Here is a 19400-nt window from a genome sequence, read left to right as displayed (position 1 = left end):
AAAATGATATATAGGTGGTACATGACCCCAGTCAAACTTGCAAAAATCTACCATTTGCCCGATAACAAATGTTGGAAATGCAAAGAAACTGAAGGGACATTCTTTCACCTTTGGTGGACGTGCCCAAGGATTAAGGCTTTCTGGGAAATGATATATAATGAACTGAAAAAGGTATTTAAGTATACCTTCTTGAAGAAACCAGAGGCCTTTCTCCTGGGTATGGTCGGCCAATTGGTGCCAAAGAAGGACAGAACTTTCTTTATGTATGCTACAGCAGCAGCAAGAGTACTCATTGCAAAGCATTGGAAGACGCAAGATCTACCCACCTTGGAAGAATGGCAGATGCAAGTAATAGACTATATGGAACTGGCTGAAATGACCGGCAGAATTCGAGATCAAGGAGAAGAGCAGGTGGAAGAGAACTGGAAGAAGTTTAAACTTTACTTACAAAAACACTGTAAAATTTTTGAATGTTGAGGACATTGAAAAGGAAAAGAAGGGGTTCTAGTGATAAAGTTAAACAAGAGTACAAAGGGAGGGACTAAGAATGAAAATGAATAAGAATGATCTTGCTGAACTAATTACTACATAGAATACAAGATCGGGAGGCAAGTGGAAGGAAGGAAAATAAGGTTTTGAAGGTTATAATTGGAATGAGTTTTTTTATATATGCTAAAATCCTCTTTTTCTTTTCTATTTTTGTATATGATCTTTTTTCTTTTTTTCTTTTGTAATGTTTGCTTTTTCATGCTTTTTGTGTAAAACTCAATAAAATATTATATAAATAAAAAAATAAAAAAATGATACAGACAATTAAATGTTTCCCAAAACAGGCACAACCCCCCCCCCCCAAACCTAGTCAGAGTTCTACGTGCTAAGGGTTTATAATTCGAGGCATGAGCTCATCCAACCAACCAATCCACCCTCTTTTCTATGATGACGGCGTTCACCCAAAGGTCAATTCGACCATTATTAGTTCATCCCCCGTTTAATGGCGTGGATCTCGCCTACCACTAGATGGCGCATTGACAAAGAAAACAGAGCAAACTTTCGGGCGCCTGATCTGTCCCTTCCTGGACTACCTGGCCAGTTTTTGTTTTGTTTTAATCCCACGTGGGATTTCTCTTCGGTGGCGGAAGCCGTGATCGCCCCACACCTCACACTCTCCGGCAAAATTTGGGGTTTGGATTGTCGCCTGAAATAAATTTGTATTGGGAGAGGGGGAGGGGGGGTAGAATAAATTTATACCCTCCCGCGCGCATAAGATATATAAATATATATTGGACAGCGTTTAATGCACGTGGGACGAGCGGGTCGTGGTCGCCCACTGTCCCCCTCCGAAGAAGGTGGCTCCTTTCCGAGGAGACGGGAGCGCGGGGCGGGGTGGGCGGGGGACCGACCTGCCGTTTCATAAGCCTCCTGTTTTGGAATGTGGATTTCTACTGTAGTAAACAGCTCGTATTGCCCTCGAGGGATACAGCACCGCGCTCGGGCGTTTTGTCAGATCAGTGGAATTAAAAGTATTTGCAAATTGCTTTTCTACTCATAACTCTGTCAAATGTGCTAAGTGATATTTCGGATCACCTGTTTGTACAGGGCACATGAGACGACAGCAGCAGCGCTCTTTTTTCATGCCTTTTACGTTTATTATGATTGTTCTAGTATCACCGGCACCATCACGATGATGATTATTATTGAAACCCAAAGCTGCGCCGTTTCCAGCACCGCCACCACACCCCTGCTGTTATCATTGGACGAGTCCTCCCTTGTGCGAGTGTGATAAGGGGATCATAATAAAACCGTCACCCCACCCGCGGCCCCCCAGCAGTGTCAAGTCCCGCTGTTAGGATCACACAAAAGCCCTCTGCAACAAAGCTGGCGTGTGTGTAAGGGGGAAATCCCACGAGGCAGGTGCTCAAGGCACCAACTGGGCGAAGGCTGCCAGGCCATGGGTGGGGGGCAAGGCAGAGGGGCAAGATCCAGGTTGGAGGAGGAGGAGAGATCCCGCAGCACATGGAATCCAGAGGAGAATGTGCCCTCACTCGGAATCGTCTCTCCCTCCAGACCTTCGCTCGGCACTTTCTCTCGACTGGGAAGGGGAGAGGTGGAGGATGAAGGAACCAAGCAACTCAAAAGCACCCAGCAACAATCCCCCCCCCCCCTTGCCTCCCCTGGGCCTTGCCACACACAACGCCCCCCACCCCCGTTGAAGCTGCAGGGCACCTGCCTGAGCACGGGGTGAGCAGCTCAGCCTCCTCCCGCCCCTCTTTCGTCCCGGAATAAATCGATCCAAAAGAAGTGGCGGCGCGAGCGGGGAGGGGCGCGGGGTGGAAGGGAAGCCAAGCATATAGGCAAAAGTGGCGAGGCAACAATGGTCTTTTTCTTTCGGGGGCTGCTGTCTGAGAGTCTAGCCTCGCCGTCAATAGCGGCCGATAGGATCTAAATTGTCCTGGGCTCGAGGCTTTCGCTACTGGTGCTGAACAAAACAGAGATCTATTTCCTCGGCAGCCTCTTGCTGCCCCTGCCGCCGATGGAGCGTCCCCCCTCCCTCCTCGCTATCCCGTTTAGCTGGGAGATGTTGCTCCTGCTGGGGCGGAGAGGCGAGGGTGGTGGCTTCTGCGTCTGGGGCAGTCGGCTCATCCCGAGGCAGACACAAAACAAACACGCCGGGGGGGGGGGGGCTGGATGGAAGGAAAGGAAGTTGGGTAGGCACTTCAGAAAACCCCTCTGGAGAATAAAAGGGCAATCAGCTGAATAGCTCAGTTGGCTAGAGCGTGGCACTGATAACACTGGGGTTGCAGGTTCGATCCCCGCAAGGGAGAGTTGCATATTCCTGCTTTGCAGGGGGTTGGACTAGATGATCCTCAGGGTCCCTTCCAACTCGGTGATTCTGTGAGTCTTATTTAGGGATCGGTATGTCAAGCACCCTGTCAGACCCAAGGGGAACGTAGGCTCCGATCCTGTCCCCTCCGTCCCCCTTGACTTGGGAACCAGCCCCAAGGAACTGCGCGGGTCCTGCTTTGGGCTAGACAGGTGTGGGGCGCCGAGGTGTGTGCTGCGGGCCAAGCGCGCTCCTGCGCGCACGACCCCTCCCCACGCGCGCCAGCAGCTCCCTCCCTGACAGCGCGCGAAATCATCGATCAGGTTTGGGGACGGGGGAGGCGGAAAAAAAACACACGCGCCGACCTGAACGGGCAGAGAGGAAAAACAGGAGCAACGAGGGAAGCGGAGCGTCAGAACAGGGAGGCGAGGGAACCGAGTAAGAAGCGGCGGCTGCCCTGACTAGCCTCTCTGTCAAGGGAGCCTTCCCAATCGAACCAAGTGGGAATTGATCAGGAATTGATCCTGCGCTCCGGACTGCCATTCAAATCGCGGGAGCTTTGCCTGCTGTAAACCCTCCTTCTTTCAGCGGGGTGGGGGAGAAGCCCGTCAGCTCCTGGAGGGATTTCTCCCCTCTTTTGGCAAACAGGTGATCTCTTTCCGCGTGCGATTCTTTATTCCCACCCCCTCCTCCCGCCGTCCCGTTTCGCCCCCATCCCAAACCGTACACTTCTTTCCCTTCCCACCCCCCACCCGGGCTGGACTACTCCCTCCTTTGGAGAACACGCCCAAGTAGGCTGAAGAAGAGAGAGAGAGAGAGAGATACACAGAGAGAGAGAGAGAGAGAGAGAGAGAGAGAGAGAGAGAGAGAGAGAGAGAGAGAGAGAGAGAGAGATAGTAACATTGAACCTGAGGGGAAATCCTCCAGAGCTGCTGCGCGCTGCGAGAGGGAGAGAGATTATTGGAGCCTATACATGTGGTGTGGGGTGTTCTCTCCCCCCACCTCTCCCCTTCTTCTCTCCCCCCAGCGCGCTCTAAAGTGTTACGTGTGACAGGCATACAAATCCGGGATAGAGAAGGAGTGAAGGGAGAGAGAGAGAGACCCAGCCGAGAGGGCGATGGTGATTGTCTCTTGGGATTTACAAACACCCACCGCTCGCTCCGGGTGGCTCCGATCTCAGGAGGGCTGGACTGTTTTGTCTGCACTACTTTGACCTGGCGTTGCACTGTCTGAGGCACCGAGAAGTTAACCAGCGCGCAAAGAGTGTGAGGGAGGAATTACTACTACTATTACTGCTGCTGCTGCTTTTATTATTATTATTATTATAAGAAAAAAAAGAAGACATAATTTCGCATGTTGATCTGAAACCCAACAACCAACGAGGAATATGAACAGGAAAACCAGGCGCTGGATATTCCACATCTTTCTGAGCCTAGGGATTGTCTATATCAAAATTGGGTAAGTCGCCGCCCCCCGTCTCCCCCCCCCCTTAAACGCAAACACATCGTGCCAAACCTGCCCGGACCTGTTAGCATTCAACTGGCGGGGGTGGGGGGGGAGTTGAGTCTGCAAGCGGTTCTTCCCTTTTATTTAAAGCCAGGGTAAGAATATGATTTCTGCTGCTGTTGTTCCCACATTATATTCTAAGTGTGTGGCTCGCTGGGGGGGGGGGGGGCGTGTTGGGGAGAGAGAAAGCACTTGCTGTGGATGCGCGAGAGGCATGACCAGAATGGCAAGAGGCGGCGGGGAGATCTCCGCTGCTGCCGAGGGCTGGATCTCCGCTGCCCGCTGAAATCCACCCAGGCTTTGCTTTCTAATGCGCGGCGAGGAGCGCTTGAATGAGCTCAGGCGAGACAGGCAGAGAGAGCGCGCGCTACCTGCTTCAGCCTCCCTCTTTTCTTGGGCAGACCCAGCCTTTCTCAGAGCAAATTTATTTAAAGTGTTTATATTTGGGGTGGGGGCTAGGGTGAGTTGGCTGGGTTCAAAACCTCCGCCTGATCCCGGATCGATGGGTTACGTGGGGAAAGAAAGCAAACGCGCTCTGCACATGCTCGGCAGCACGATATCTTCCAGGGCTGGAAGACAAGTTCCGGAGCTAAGTTTGTGAACTTCGTCCGCGTTTTGGGATTCCCTTGAGATCCTAAATCCCTCCGGCCCAGGACAAACTCCGGTCGCGCAAACTCTTTGTTCAGCCCTTTCTCGGGACCACTGGCCTGTGGGATCGCAGACACCCCAACTCCTATGTCAACACCACCGTCAGCGCAAAAAGTCGGCGCTGCTGCAGCCCGCCGCTTGGTACCACGCAGAAAGTGATGCCTAGGAGGACGCGCGATCCTAAGCAGACGGACCTGCAGACGGGTCTCATTCATTACATCGGAACTTGCTTCCGAATGCTGAGGGCTCTTAGCGCGCAGGTTGACGCAGGGCAGTCGCGTTCCCCCAATCCGGACAGCGCGCCTGAGATATGGTATTTGTATTCAAAGAACCACGGAAATGACGTACAGTTCAGATCTGGCTTATGAGCTGGTGAGAGTTAGCCCATTACTGGATTCTCAGGTAGGTTTGGCCCTACTTGGAAACTAGTAGGTGCTTTATACCCGTGAGTGTGTCTAACTGCACGTGAGTGCGCGCGCGCGCGCGCCAAGCTACACACGACAGGCTCCCCAACGCAGCGCTCACGGGCACTTTGCGAGATGATGTTGGAAGGCGTGTGCGAGCAAGGCCGCTCGGGTGGGGAGCTTAGTTTCTAGACAGAAACGCGCCGTTTCAAACGGTGAAAGCTTCTTGATCCCGAGTCTGTGCGCTTTAATTTATATATCAGGAAGTTGGATTGCGCTCTGGGAAAAGCCCACGTGCTCCTCCTTATCCCTGTTTAACACTCTTATCTCCCGAGATCTCGATCTAATTATTGACCCAAATCGCTCCTTTGACTCTTTTCACCCGCAGGCTCCCCGGGGGACTGCTGGGGCGGGCAAGGCAAGCCGAGCCGCGTCGGGCTTGTCTTGGCCACGGGCTGGTTGAGCAAAATGATGTTTTCGGTTCTGCTCGAGTATGTGCCGCAACCTGCCAGTTGACATTAGCAAACAGCACCCGGAAGGGTTGGAGCGAAAATGCTACGTGAAAATGCCTGGGAGAGAGAAAAGGGAGACGGGCACGTTCGCTCTGGTTCGACGCCCCTTACTTAACCCGTGTGTGTATGTGTTGGTTTTTGGGGGGCTGGAGGCGGAAGGAGAGGGAATCGTACTAAACAAACTGTTAAGCGTTTAGCTTGGTGAAAAGTTAACACTGTGTGGCATCAGCTGCTGCCACGTTTCGAAGGGCAGACCAGGGGCTGAAGAGGGCTTTAAAGGCATCCACGTAGTACTTAGAAGCTGGAAAGACCTGCCACATCTGGCTCCTTCAGAAGGCGTGTTTAAACGACCGACTGTGACCCAGACCTGGTCTGCTGCCGAGCTCCTTCCAGCCTCCACCTTCTCTCTCTCCTTTTCTCGTCCTAGGGGCTTCTCCTCCGTCGTGGCTCTGGGGGCCAGCATCATCTGCAACAAGATCCCGGGCCTAGCTCCTCGACAGAGGGCGATCTGTCAGAGCAGGCCCGATGCCATCATAGTGATCGGAGAAGGCTCCCAAATGGGCATCAACGAGTGCCAGTTTCAGTTCCGCAATGGACGGTGGAATTGCTCCGCCCTGGGCGAGAGGACGGTCTTTGGAAAAGAGCTGAAAGTGGGTATGTTACCACTTTACTATAAAAGCTGTGGCAAGGTGGAGCCTCGAGTCCACCGAAGAGTTACCAAAAGAAATGTGTGTGTGTGTGATAGGCAAAGGGTGTGATGGCATCTGCAGGAGGCTGCTTAGGAGAACTGGCTTCAGCAGGATATGCAAAGCCCTGGTGTATACTCATCCTCACTAGGTATATAGCCGTTACTCCACTCATAGGCCTACTCCCCTGTGGGAGGCAGTATGCCTCTGCCTACCAGTTGCTGCAAATCACAAGTGGGGAGAGAGGGTGCTGTTGCACTCAGGTCCTGCTTGCAGAGGTGGAATTAGGGGAACACGGCTGGTTCGCTTGCACTGGGTGTGGAGCTTCTGGGGCGCCCCAGGGGATGCCACAACTATGATTTAGAATGGAGCATGAGAGGCGGGGAGGGGCACTGAATTTTGGCGCCGCTGAACTCTTGAGACCCCAAGGTCCCCCACTGCTGCTTGAAGGCTTCTCATATGCCTTTGGTTAGCCACAATGAGAACAGGATGTCAGACAGCAGTGGATTGTGTGGTGGGGCAATTCCAAATACTTGACCTCTAGTCAGCTGCATCAGTGCTGTTTACTGGGTGGTAGAGGGCAAGGCAGTGGTGAGGTCAGCAGGGTGCAAATGGAGCAGCAGAGCCAATCCAGCCCTCCTATTGGTGCATTTGCACTGCACCAAACTCCCTGCTGCCTCACCCCTCCCGCTCTAACTTCCAGTAAGCAGCAGCAAGTGACCTACTGGAGGTCAGGTGAGTAATAGCACCTCACCCCACTGTCTGTCTGTGTTTGTTGGATTATATAAAACTCTGGCCTGATCAGTGGGGTTTTCGTTATGTTTTTATGTTATCCACGCCCCCCCAACCCCCACACATACCACAACTGTTTCTACTGTAAGGCTGCAACCCTCAATACACTTCCTAAGAAATGTCTAATTGAAATCCAGATTTGTTTAGGATTGGGTTTCAAGTCTAAACCCAGTTACTAGGGAATAGGTTTCCCTGGACTCAGTGGGGCTTACTTCTGAGTTAAGATGCCCAACAGCATGCTATTTAGGCCTTTCAACCCATAGCACAAGAATATGCTCTTAAGTCTGTTTCATAGTTTATTGTGCAATGTGCAAATATGGTGCATGTGGGATGGAAAGCCATTTTTAAAAGTTGAGGTGGTTTCCAGTGTGTGTCTAGGTTTTACAATCATGTTTCAGAGCTGTTTAAGGTGGCAGTAGGAAAGGTGTAAACTCTGGATGTGAAAACGCAAGAAAACACTCTTGCACATGAGCTGTCAGAGAGCCTCCCATGCATTACTGTACAGTATATGGGAGAATGTTGATGAAATGTGGGGGATAACTCTTAAAATCAAATGTTCATTCTAGCAAATACAGCTTTTACGTTTGCATTACCAAAACTGGTTTCAGACTGTGGTGTGGAAATGCTCTCAACCCCGTGATCATGTAAAGTGGATTAACTGCTTTTTGACACTCTTTAAATCAGGAGGCAAGGTGGTTAAAGGGTGACAAAAGTGTGGATTGTCTTGGCAGAACTGATTTTGGTCTAATTAGCACATTATACAGTAGTGTGGTCTAAGACAGGTCCTACACATCTGAGAAGTTCACTTAGCTTCTTAACTATTCTACTTTTCTGGGCTTACAAAGACATCTGTTCCAACTATTCTTCCAACTCAGAAGTATTTGAGAATAACATTTGATGGTGACTAGGAATGGTTTCTACTGTGGCAGTGATTCCTGAACCATGGTTCAGCAGTCTGGACCCACCAATGAGCTGTGGAAACCATAGCTGTCAACGTTTCCTTTTTTAAAAGGGAAATTCCCTTATTCTGAATAGGATTCCTCGCAAGAAAAGGGAAAAGCTGACAGCTATGGTGGAAACATGGTATGTGGGCTCACTGTATCTGGAAGGGGTTATGTTTCCAGGGTGTCAAAACTAGGTTCAGGTTAGAGCTTCACTGTTATATTTAGGCTTGGAATAAAGAGGAAGAGCCTAGATAATCACAATTTGGGAACCATAGTGTGTGGCTTAAAAAACACAGAGCCACTGTCATTCTTTTTAATCAATGAACGGCAATAATAATATCATCATTGATGATTGATTACATCAATTTCCCTGCAGTTATGGTTTTTTTCTTACTGATTTTTACATATAGAATCACAGAATTGTAGAGTTGGAAGGGACCATGAGGGTCATCTAGTCCTACCCCCTGCAATGCAGGGAACTTTGTTCCCAATGTGGGGCTTGAACCCATGACCCTGAGATTAAGAATCTCATGCTCTACTGACTGAGCTATCCAGAAATGTGAACTAGATCAGAATAATATACACATTCCATGCTGAGCTCTCAGATGTGGGGTATCTGTGTTTTATTGTTTGATTATTGCGCCACGGATAATAGCAGTTTGTTTTGGACTGTGGTCAATCACTTTTGCGTTGCATTTGAAATTCAGCTGTTTTATTCATTGTTAGTTTATTTACTCAAAAATGTCCTAGCAATTCACACATATGGTATATAAGGATGCACACATATGGTATATAAGGATGTGCCTTGATGCTATCGTGTTTGGATAAATCAGTAATCAAAATCGGAGAAATAAATAATACAAACTGAATGTCTTCCACAACAATTAACAATAAAAACAAAAACAAATTAACATTATTAATATGTTATTTTTGTGCTTGTATAACAAAGCTCCCTTGGGGGTGCATCTGAGGTAAGGAGTTATTTGTCAGAAGTTGTGTTGCTTTCTCTCCAAATGTGCAATGTAATAACTATCTTGCTATCCATGATTTTCATCCACTTTTCTCTCACGTAAGTGTAATAGACAGCAAGCCCAACAATATTGACTGGGAGCCCCTATAAGCACATGGTTAAATATTGACTTTGCTTTTATAGAAATTTTATAGCCACCACCCACACAGTTTAGTCCTGTGAAAAATGTGATTTCATGATGGCTTTGCTCTGGCTGAAACTTTTAGCGTTCAGTCACTGCACCAAGCCATTTCTGAATACAGTGAGACACATTAAGGGCAGAGTTCCAGGCCTGTGATTGTAAGGTACTTTTAATCCGCCATCAAAACTGTAGCACATAATGACACAAATTCCGCTTTCAGAGGCGGCATGCAGGCACCTATGACTCCAGACCTGTGGATTGCTGGAATGGAGCCAGTCAAAGTTCAGAGATTCTTGAGGAGAAAGAGCATTGACGGAGTCCTGCGGCAGCCTAAGGGGCTTGTGAATGAGGAGGCTGGTATGCTCAAGGGACATCTGGACTCTTTATTTGTCAGGAGTGGTTATCCAACCCCATTTAATCTTAATCCACCAGTGTTTAGCTGTGAATCAAAACCAATGCAGTCGAGAGAGCAACCTTGAACATTTATAGTCTACCTTTTCCTTCAAGGACCTCAGCGGGGTACACATGGTCCTCCCCGCTCCCCATTTCATCCTCAGAACAATCCTGTGAGATAAGTTAGGCTGAGAGGCAGTGACAGGCATAAAGGTCGCCCAGTGAGATTCATGGCTGAGTGGGGATTTGAAACCCAGGTACCCCAGGCCCTTCTCCAACACTTTAATCCAGGCATAGGCAAACTCAGCCCTCCAGATGTTTTGGGACTACAATTCCCATCATCCCTGACCACTGGTCCTGTTAGCTAGGGATCATGGGAGTTGTAGTCCCAGAAGATCTGGAGGGCCGAGGTTGAGGAAGCCTGCTTTAATCACTACATTGGCTGATGTCCTAATGCTTATTTTTTCCTCCACGTTCAATTTAGTCAGATAGCAAGATATTTCTTCTTAAAATGCTCCAAATGTCAATGGAATGGTGGGATCTCTCTGCAACGCAGGCACTGCCTTTCAAGCTGTTCATTCAACAGCAGATACACAGAATATGAGGAGGGAGAATATTGGGAAAGGGAGGGAGCTTCAGTGGTGTTGGTCTAAACTTATTGTCATATTTTAAGGACAATTATCTTCAGAATAATAGTAATAAGCAGGTTAGTTATGCTGGCCACATGACCTGGAAAGCTGTCTGCGGACAAACACCGGCTCCCTCGGCCTGAATGCAGAGATGAGCGCCATACCCTATAGTCTAATTTGGCTGGACCTAACCATCCAGGGATCCTTTTCCGTTGTTTTTAACAGCAACAACAACAAATTATTTGTATGCTGCCCACCTGACTGGGTCACCCCAGCCACACTGGATGGCTTCCAATAAATCAAAACACAGGGGCAATGGGCAGAGGATTATGGTCCCTTGTACTTCAGACCACGTGTGCTTACTCATATGTCCGTGGTTAGCTCACTGGTTCTAAACAGAGAGTGACATTTATTTCATAAAATTTATACACCGCTTGTTTGTAAAACAAACAAACAAACAAACAAAAACAAACAAACCTTGAAGATAATACAGTAAATCAAGGAAAAACACAACCCTACTTTAAAATATGGAGGACTTTAAACACTAAAAACAGATTATATAAACAATTGAATGGGTCTCTGTTTTAAGGAAGCCTTGGCAGGGACCTTAAAGGTAATCTGGAGTAGGCCCTTACAAGAAATTGACATCATCATCATCATCATCATCCTTCCTCCTTCTCCTCCTCCTCCTTGCAAACCTGAGTTTCTTCAAGAGCCAGTCTGGTTGTCTGCCATCCTCAAGATCTGTCCTCACACCCACTGACATCTGACAAGAACTAGGAGTGTGCTGTGCTATGAGTTTGCCTGGGACACACAAGCACAGATGCACACAAGTATGTGCACAAAGTCATACATACAAATAGTATTTGTACCTGCTGGCCCTTAAAATTTCCCCTTGCTTCATTCATTCTGCCATTCTTATCTGTTCCCAGTTTATCCTCTCAGCAGTTTCACAGACGTGCTTTTAGAAGAGGCATATATACTCAGTAAGCTTTCCGATCTCTTTAAGAATGGCACCTAATGTACAACATGCCACTGCCCACCTCCGTTGCTGTTGGTCCCACCCAATGCATCTTTACTTAGAAGCCAGTCCAGCCAGTCCAGCAGGGCTCATTCTCATAGGATTTCTGCTTTGGACACATCCAAAAAACACCACTTGCAGATCTGACTTTCCAGTGGTTTTCTGTGCTGAGCTACAAAAGCCACTTCTGCCTCAGGGGAGTTTTGAAACGAAACATGCTGGGAGTTCAGAGAATGCCGCTGCTGAAGAGGCAGAGGCTGGGGAAACCCAGGTCCACAGATTGGTCTGTCAGGCTCACGCTTGCTTGGAAGTCCACCTAAATTGGATAGGAATCCTGTGACTTGACTTGAGTTGAATCTGGGCCAAGTGAAAGCAAATGCACTGGGCAGCTCTTCTGACTTACTATTGTTTATTCAATTTATATCCCACCCTTCCTCTTGAAAGAGGCCAGGGCAGCGTGGAAGGAAGTAGCTTCGTTGAGGTTGGAGATGGAAATGGGAATAGTTTGAAAAAGATTTGGAAGTAGTTTGAGAAAGGCTTCACTTCCCATGGTACACACACACAAACACTTTTTGTCGTAATGTCGCTTCTGGTCAAGCAGGGTTGGCTGGTGTTTGAAACAACATAAAAATGTTGCAAAACCTGTTTGCAAATGGTGAAAGTGCAGGGTATCCCAAGCACGCAGGCGCCTATGGGCAGACCACCCCTATGCATGCAAACCATGAGCAGGGGTCCTCTTTTTGAATTACCTTAAACTCTTCTACAGCATGCCACCTTCCAAACCTATTGCATCTGTCTCCAGCTTAGTTGCTGAACGGGATCTTCTGGCACACTCAAGCTCAAAATCCCGGGCTGTTCTTGGGCACCCAAGCCATGCAGGTGCCAGGATCACAATTCATTAACTCCCTGCAAGTTCACAACACTTAGCAGCACTTTCTCAGATTCAAACCTGGCAACTGTCCTCGTTCGTGCCTTACCCTGACGCTGAAGAGTTGGATGGCTGCCCTTGAAGGCTTGTTTGAAAGTTGAGTCATTGCTTACAGAGGCCCTCCAGGCAGGCACGCTTGGTGCGACAATGCAGCAGGCAGACCAGGTAGCTGGCGAGGCTGTCAAAATTAAAGGGATCTCTTCCTCGATGGCATCAGTGGGCGAGCAGGATCCCTTATGCAACCTCAAACATGGATGGCTTTCAGGAGAAACTGAGAGTGTTCTCCAAAACCCACTGAAGATTATAAAGGGATCTGAGGTGCTCATCAGTTTGTTCATGTTCTGTCATATCTGAAATGGCAAAAAGCATTGAGCTTGCTCTACTGATTGACGGCGGAGCATGAAGCATATTATACCAGTGTTGTGATGCCTGCATTAGCCTACTGGGCATAATTCAATGTGCTTCCTTGATTATAATCAAGAGAATCCTACAGCAGTGTTTCAAGGCTACATTCTTATGTCCCATCGTAGGTCGCAGGATAATTTTGTTTGATCCCCTTTTTAAAGTGAACTGACTTCATTTGTACCTCTCAGACTAATACACAGTTAATGCAATTATCCTTTGGAGTTCATAGGTTTTTTAATTTATTGAACCAGGTTGGAGGGACCTGTGCCCCTCCCGATGTTGCTAGACGCCATCATCCCCGCCAACAGGCCAGGTTTGCAGAGGCTGGTGGGAAATGGAGCTCAGCAACATCTGGAGAGCTGCAGGTTTCTGACTCCTGTATGATAACAGTAATATAACAAAATGCTTTTAATAATAGTACTTTAGATGAAAAAACATTTAAAAATGAGATAAAATACACATTTTAAATATGCATCTTTTAAATACAGATGGCCATATGGATTCAGACTTTGTTTAGGCAGACTGATGTAAACCTGGGAAGGAAGGGTGCACGAACACGCGTGAAACTGAAATATTTATTTATTAATTGAATTGGTATCCTGCCCTTCTCCCAAAGGAGCCCAATTCAAAAAGTTAAAACAGTACAATTAAAAATAAAAACATTTAAAAAACATTGGGGGGGGGATCTAAAACATTTAGGTAAAGGTAAAGGACCCCTGGACAGTTAAGTCCAGTCAAAGGTGACTATGGGGTTGTGGCACTCATCTCGCTTTCAGGCCGAGGGAGCTAACGTTTGACCACAGACAGCTTTCCGGGTCATGTGGTCAGCATGACTAAACTGCTTCTGGTGCAACGAAATACCGTGACGTAAGCTAGAGCACATGGAAACGCCATTTACCTTTCCACCACAGCGGTACCTATTTATTTGCTTGCACTGGTGTGCTTTCGAACTGCTAGGTTGGCAGGAGCTGAGACAGAGCAACGGGAGCTCACTCAGTCCTGGGGATTCGAACCGCTGACCTTCTGACCGGCAAGCCCAAGAGGCTCAGTGGTTTAGACCACAGCGTCACCCGCATCAAAAACATTCACAAAGATTTAGAATACCTAAAAACATTTAACACATTTACTTGGCCTGCCAAGGGTTCAGATTTGATCCACAAAGTAATTTCTCCCAAACCACACCCCCATGCCCCACACCTGATGCCACATGTGATGTCAGGTGTGAGGCAGGTAGAGATGCAATTGCCAATGCACATCTGGGAGTCTTAAAGTGCAGTCCCAATTCTGCACTGGCAAGGGAAAGTAAACTTCGGTTCAAGGGCCCATGAGGAGGATTTCCCCCCACAAAGTGTGTGTGTTGCAATTGAGAAAGGAAGGATTCGATTTATCTGCAATTTTTCTCACAGATGTTCCATTGAAATGCATGGGAGTTTCACATGAGCATGGTGTCTTTTGCAGCTTCCATTCATTGCTGTCAGACTTGCAGATAACTTCCCAGTACAGAAGTGGCCCCAATGCCTCTAATATGCTCAACTGTGGGCTAGTTTGTATACATTAGGGATGGACAAATCTGTCAGTTTCTCATTTTCCCAATCTTAAATTCAGTTCTCCACATTTCCATCCCAATTTGTTATAAAAATATATCCTCATAAAACTGTATCCACACTTTAGTGCAAGTTGCTCCTACAAACATATTTTTATATGCAGTTTCGCTTAACACAAACATTTTCCAAGCAATTTCTCCTAATGCAATGCACGTTTGCATGCTATTTTTTACTGAAGTATGCATTTTGATGCACATTTTACCCCAGGGTATGCATTTTTGTACACATTACTTGGCTGGTGAATTGCATTACAAAATTCAGAGATGGGCAAATTTCAAAGGATGACTGTGTTTTGGTCCCCATATTGTTTGTGATTAGTTATGTTCATCCTTAAATGCAAACTGAATCAAATTTTCCCCATCCCTAAATTAAAGTCAAAGGGGTTTTTTTTATTTAAAAAGTGTGCTTGTGTCAGTTTCAGCATTTGCTGTATCGCTTTAGTTCCTCCAGTTCTGACCTTATCAGTGCCACTTAACTATGATTAAAAAAAGAACTATGAACATTACCTAATGTGTGTAGATTGATTGTTTTTCTTAGTCTAGCTGTTTCAGGAGGCTACAGGAAACCAGCGGTCTACCACTCCAATTTTCAATAAAGCCATTAGAGAAGCACAAATGTTCAGTGATTTCACTGAGACTCTAAAGTAACCCAAGATGAAATCAGACAAACAACAATGAAAAGATTTTACTGCATTGTATCGCTGTAATACCATTATTCTGTTCTATTACTGCAACAAATGTGTAGGTATCCTAATCACATTGAATAATATTTTGCTCTTGAGTTTGGGAAGATGCACCAACATAACCTGTATGCTAATAGAAGCTGTGTGTATATATATCGTCGAAGGCAGGTCACCTTGAATACAAATGGTACATATTTCCTAAGCATCTTTCCTTGAAAGTAAGCTCTACTGGCTTCATTTCAATCTATTTTATAATATGAGCAGATTTGAGAGAGGAAAGAGAGAGAAATGTTTCTCATTTCTTGTTGCTGGAACAATTCTGATACTCCCAATGGAAGTTGTAAGTTCAGTGTAGATAAAAAGAAAACACACATAATTAAATTAAAGGATTCACTAGAAATGGTAAACTCCAAAAGCTTAAAGTGTTTTAAAAGGGGAAGGGGGAAGGATTGGATAAATTAAGGGAGAATAGTCCTATTAACAGTTACTAGTCATGATACTTAAATGGAACACCCTTTTTCTGAACCCATATACTACTGGGAATCAGTTGCTGGTAACATAGAAGGTGGAAAGAGCATCACTTTTATGTTCTCCCTTGCTTATGAACATCCAAAAATATCAGGTCAGCTCCTTCTGGAAACGCTGGAGTAAGACTGCAAGGAAGCAACCTCTGTTGAACTCAATAGGGCTTAGTTCCAATTATATATCTATAGGACTGCACTGTGAATGGGGATTCAGTACCATCCCTGTTGCACAAGAGGGCAAAGTGATCTACTTTGAATACTGAAACACTGCTGATCATATAAAAATGTGTATTGCATATGAATGGGTGGGTCAGTTTATTTCTCACCGGTGTCCATTTCACATGTATTCATTCATAAATCCATTTCCCATCCATCTATGAAAATTACATTTTTTAACCAATTCAGTTCAAACAAACAAAATGAGCATAGCTGATAAGATACATCAGTTTGATTCCTTTTAACATAGCCTTCCAGATAAGTCTATCCCTAGATCTAAGTATGGATTACAAGATACACACATTTTTTAAATCAGGCTAAGCAAAGCAAATCCTAAAATCTTACCTGCATCTGAAAAGTTAGTATCAGGGCAAAGGAGATGCTCTACCCAGGAAAGGTAGAGAATATGCTTTGCATGCAGAAGGTCCCACATTTAATCCCTGACATCAACTTCAGTTTAAAAAAGGATCAGGAAGCAGATGGTGAATAAGGCTCCAATCTGAGATCCCAAAGAACAGCTACTATTCAGAGTAGACTCGTATAGAATTGTAGAGTTGGAAGGGACTAGATGAGCAAATGGACTAAATGGACAAATGCTACCACCTAGAATAAGGTAGCTTCCTATGTTATACAGAATAATTCAGAAGCTGTTCTCAAGGAGATCAGCATGGGACTTAGAAGAGGATCTTTGATGTATGCTGGTCCCAGTACATTCAAGAATGAATGTAATCATGCTTTAGTCTTCTGGTGTGGTTCTCTTTGGGACCCAACCCTATAATTTGGTTTCACTGAAGGATGCTCAAGATCTAAGCAAGAATATCATTGATTGTAAGGTAATGCTCCTATAACACATAATGTCCTTGAACTCCAAAGATATTTTTAGACTGAGTCCAAATCCAGTTTAGCTGATGCACAGTGGCTATAGATGGTTTTGAATTCAAGTATTGAAGAATGTGGCTAGCTAAAACTGAAATCTAAGTGCGCACGCAACATCCTGGATCACAGCCTATCATCATCTGGTGAAATGTAATGTAATGTAAATCTTCACTCTTTCAATTTGCTCTTTTGGAAAAAGTGTTCATCAAAATATATGAGAAGACCAATACATATTTGTTGAACTAACAATGGATTAGATGTTCTCCTGTTGTAAAGGGCTCTGTGGGTTTTAAAGAAGCCGTACCAACTTGGTACAGGCAAGGATCTGGCCCAATTCATTAAAAGTCAATTTTAATGATATTATATCTTGAAATTTATACACTGAAATCCTTTCAGCGGAATACTAGATGATAATCCCATTACAATTTGAATGGACATGGACAACTAATTTTATTAGCATGCCTGACTGATGATGTGATCAAATGACTCATTTATTAAGAAAATCATAATTGTGCTTGTCACTCAGCATGGCAGAATTGCATGCCACTTTGGATGACTCACAAAATTGGCTTACCCACCAAAAGCTGATTGACTGGTATGAGAAACACTATTCCATATCTAAGGACGCCTGCGTAAAAGGAATTGTTGTCTCATTGACCCAAATACATGTCAGGGACATGTCAGGGGAGGTCATGGATCCACACCCCAAACAGGCCCTCCATGTAGCCCTGCTGCTGATATGGTTAATTCCCTCCCATTGCAGTCAATGGGAGGAGCAGAGATGCTTGGGGGGAAATAGGAAAAGGCAGATGTGTCCCACTTTACACCTGCCCCTTAGCTAGTCATCAGAGCTTAGGATGTGGCAGTAGTTCTGAAAGGATTCTCCCCTATTCAGCACCCACACACCCACAATAGGATTTATAGGTGCTGGGTTCTGCCCAACTTTGGGGCCCGCCGCCATGGCTGTGGGGAGGCCTACTGGGCCCCTCATAGTGAGGCCTGACGGGTTCTGGCCCCTCAAGATTGGGGGGGGGCTCAGCTCTATCCCAATATATTTTGGGAGTTGATGCCTATGATAGTATTGCTTTCCCACCTCCTTTCAGCCTGTTACTACTGTTTTAGTTAATTATAATACTAATAACAACAATAATAATACTATATTATTTATACCCCGCCCACCTGCTGGGTTTCCCCATGCACTCTGGGCAGCTCCCAACAGAATTAAAAACACGATAAAACATCAAACATTAAAAACTTCCCTAGACAGGGCTGCCTTTAGATGTCTTCTAAAAGTAAGATAGTTGTTTATTTCCTTGACATCTGTTGGGAGGGCGTTCCCCAGGGCGGGCGCCACCACCGAGAAGGCCCACTGTCTGGTTCCCTTAGTATCCCGCAGTTTACAAGTTTTCTGCTGCATTGTATTCTATTGTCATAGTTATCAAATTTTTAACTTTGTTTTCTTTTATGTTTTAAGGCATAACTGCCTTATGCATACCATGAATAAAATAGGACAGGGATACCTCGGGTTACATACGCTTCAGGTTACATACACTTCAGGTTACAGACTCCACTAACCCAGAAAGATTACCTCGGGTTAAGAACTTTGCTTCAGGATGAGAACAGAAATAGTGCTCCAGCGGCGCAGCGGCAGCAGGAGGCCCCATTAGCTAAAGTGGTGCTTCAGGTTAAGAACACTTTCAGGTTAAGAACGGACCTCTGGAACGAATTAAGTACTTAACCTGAGGTACCACTGTATTTTATTAGAAACCTCCATTGGGCCAATAGCCCTGGCATTGCCAAAGTCTAAGGTGGCTGCATGACCACTTCAGTGAACGTAATTTCAGAGACCAGATGCTGAGCTAGAAAGGGCTAGAATGGCACTTGCTCCATACAGTACTTTCAGTTTTAACTGGGGCTGCAGAATTTCCGCATATGTTGAGGTGCACTCAGGAAAGCACCTGATCGTTAAGGTATGATGCTGCGTTGTGACATGCTTTACTTTGACATGGGGTTTAAATGAGCAGAAGTGTAAAATGAGCCTTAGGCCAATACTGAAAGAATCTCAGTCAGAGATGCTCAGTGATTCAGTGAGTTGGGTTAGGATGTTAATGTCTCTGTGCTCATGCCACATTCTTTTCCAGTAGCCAACAACATCATAACTTGTTCATTAGTGAAAACAATATCTTCTGAGTCTAAAATTCTTTGCAAAAATGAAGCTATTTGGAAAACCCAAAGTAAGCTGAATTAGAGCAGGTCTACAAGACGGTCATTCCTTCTTCATGGGAAACCCTGAAAATTATAATTAAGTGTTTCTAATAATCATCTCAACAAACTACAATCCCCATGATTCTTTGGGAATAAAAAATAGTCTATGCTTGTACTTTGGATATGCCCCTAACATCCCCATTTACATCAGGGCAATATAACATTCATCTGATATTGTCTGTAAAGCAACATTTGGTCCTGGATTACTGTAAAGGAACTTTCAAAGATATGAAGGGAAATATTCCTAATGACTACTTTTGATATTTATTTTAGATGGGCTTGCAACTGCCTTCCCTTCTTTTCAATATGTTTCCTATCCTTATTTGGAACATAGTTTTTTAAAAAGTAGAATTTTAAAAGAGCCCCTCCACCTGCCTGCCAACCAAGGCCTTT

At 45.8% G+C, this 19400-nt stretch overlaps 1 protein-coding gene across 6 annotated transcripts in view; it reads left to right on the top strand.

Moving 5' to 3' along the window:
• The first annotated feature begins 3020 nt into the window (after window positions 1–3020).
• The window catches only part of WNT7A (Wnt family member 7A), a 52954-nt gene continuing 36574 nt past the window's right edge, over window positions 3021–19400 (top strand). Inside the window, exons 1-2 of one of the 6 annotated variants that reach the window (XM_083727072.1) lie at window positions 3021–4279; window positions 6319–6545. In XM_083727072.1, the coding sequence (XP_083583198.1) occupies window positions 4209–4279; window positions 6319–6545 (298 nt within the window). In that variant the 5' untranslated portion in view covers window positions 3021–4208. Of the gene's footprint in view, window positions 4280–4552; window positions 5378–5857; window positions 6016–6318; window positions 6546–19400 lie in introns of those variants that run through there. The other 5 variants (XM_083727074.1, XM_083727073.1, XM_083727071.1 and 2 more) reach the window with 5 other exon arrangements.

This window comes from Podarcis gaigeae (assembly GCF_964106915.1).
Source record: "Podarcis gaigeae genome assembly, chromosome: 2".
Classification (NCBI taxonomy): Eukaryota; Metazoa; Chordata; class Lepidosauria; order Squamata; family Lacertidae; genus Podarcis; species Podarcis gaigeae.
Note: the sequence above shows the minus strand (reverse complement) of the source record. Positions and strands in the feature narration are given on the sequence as shown.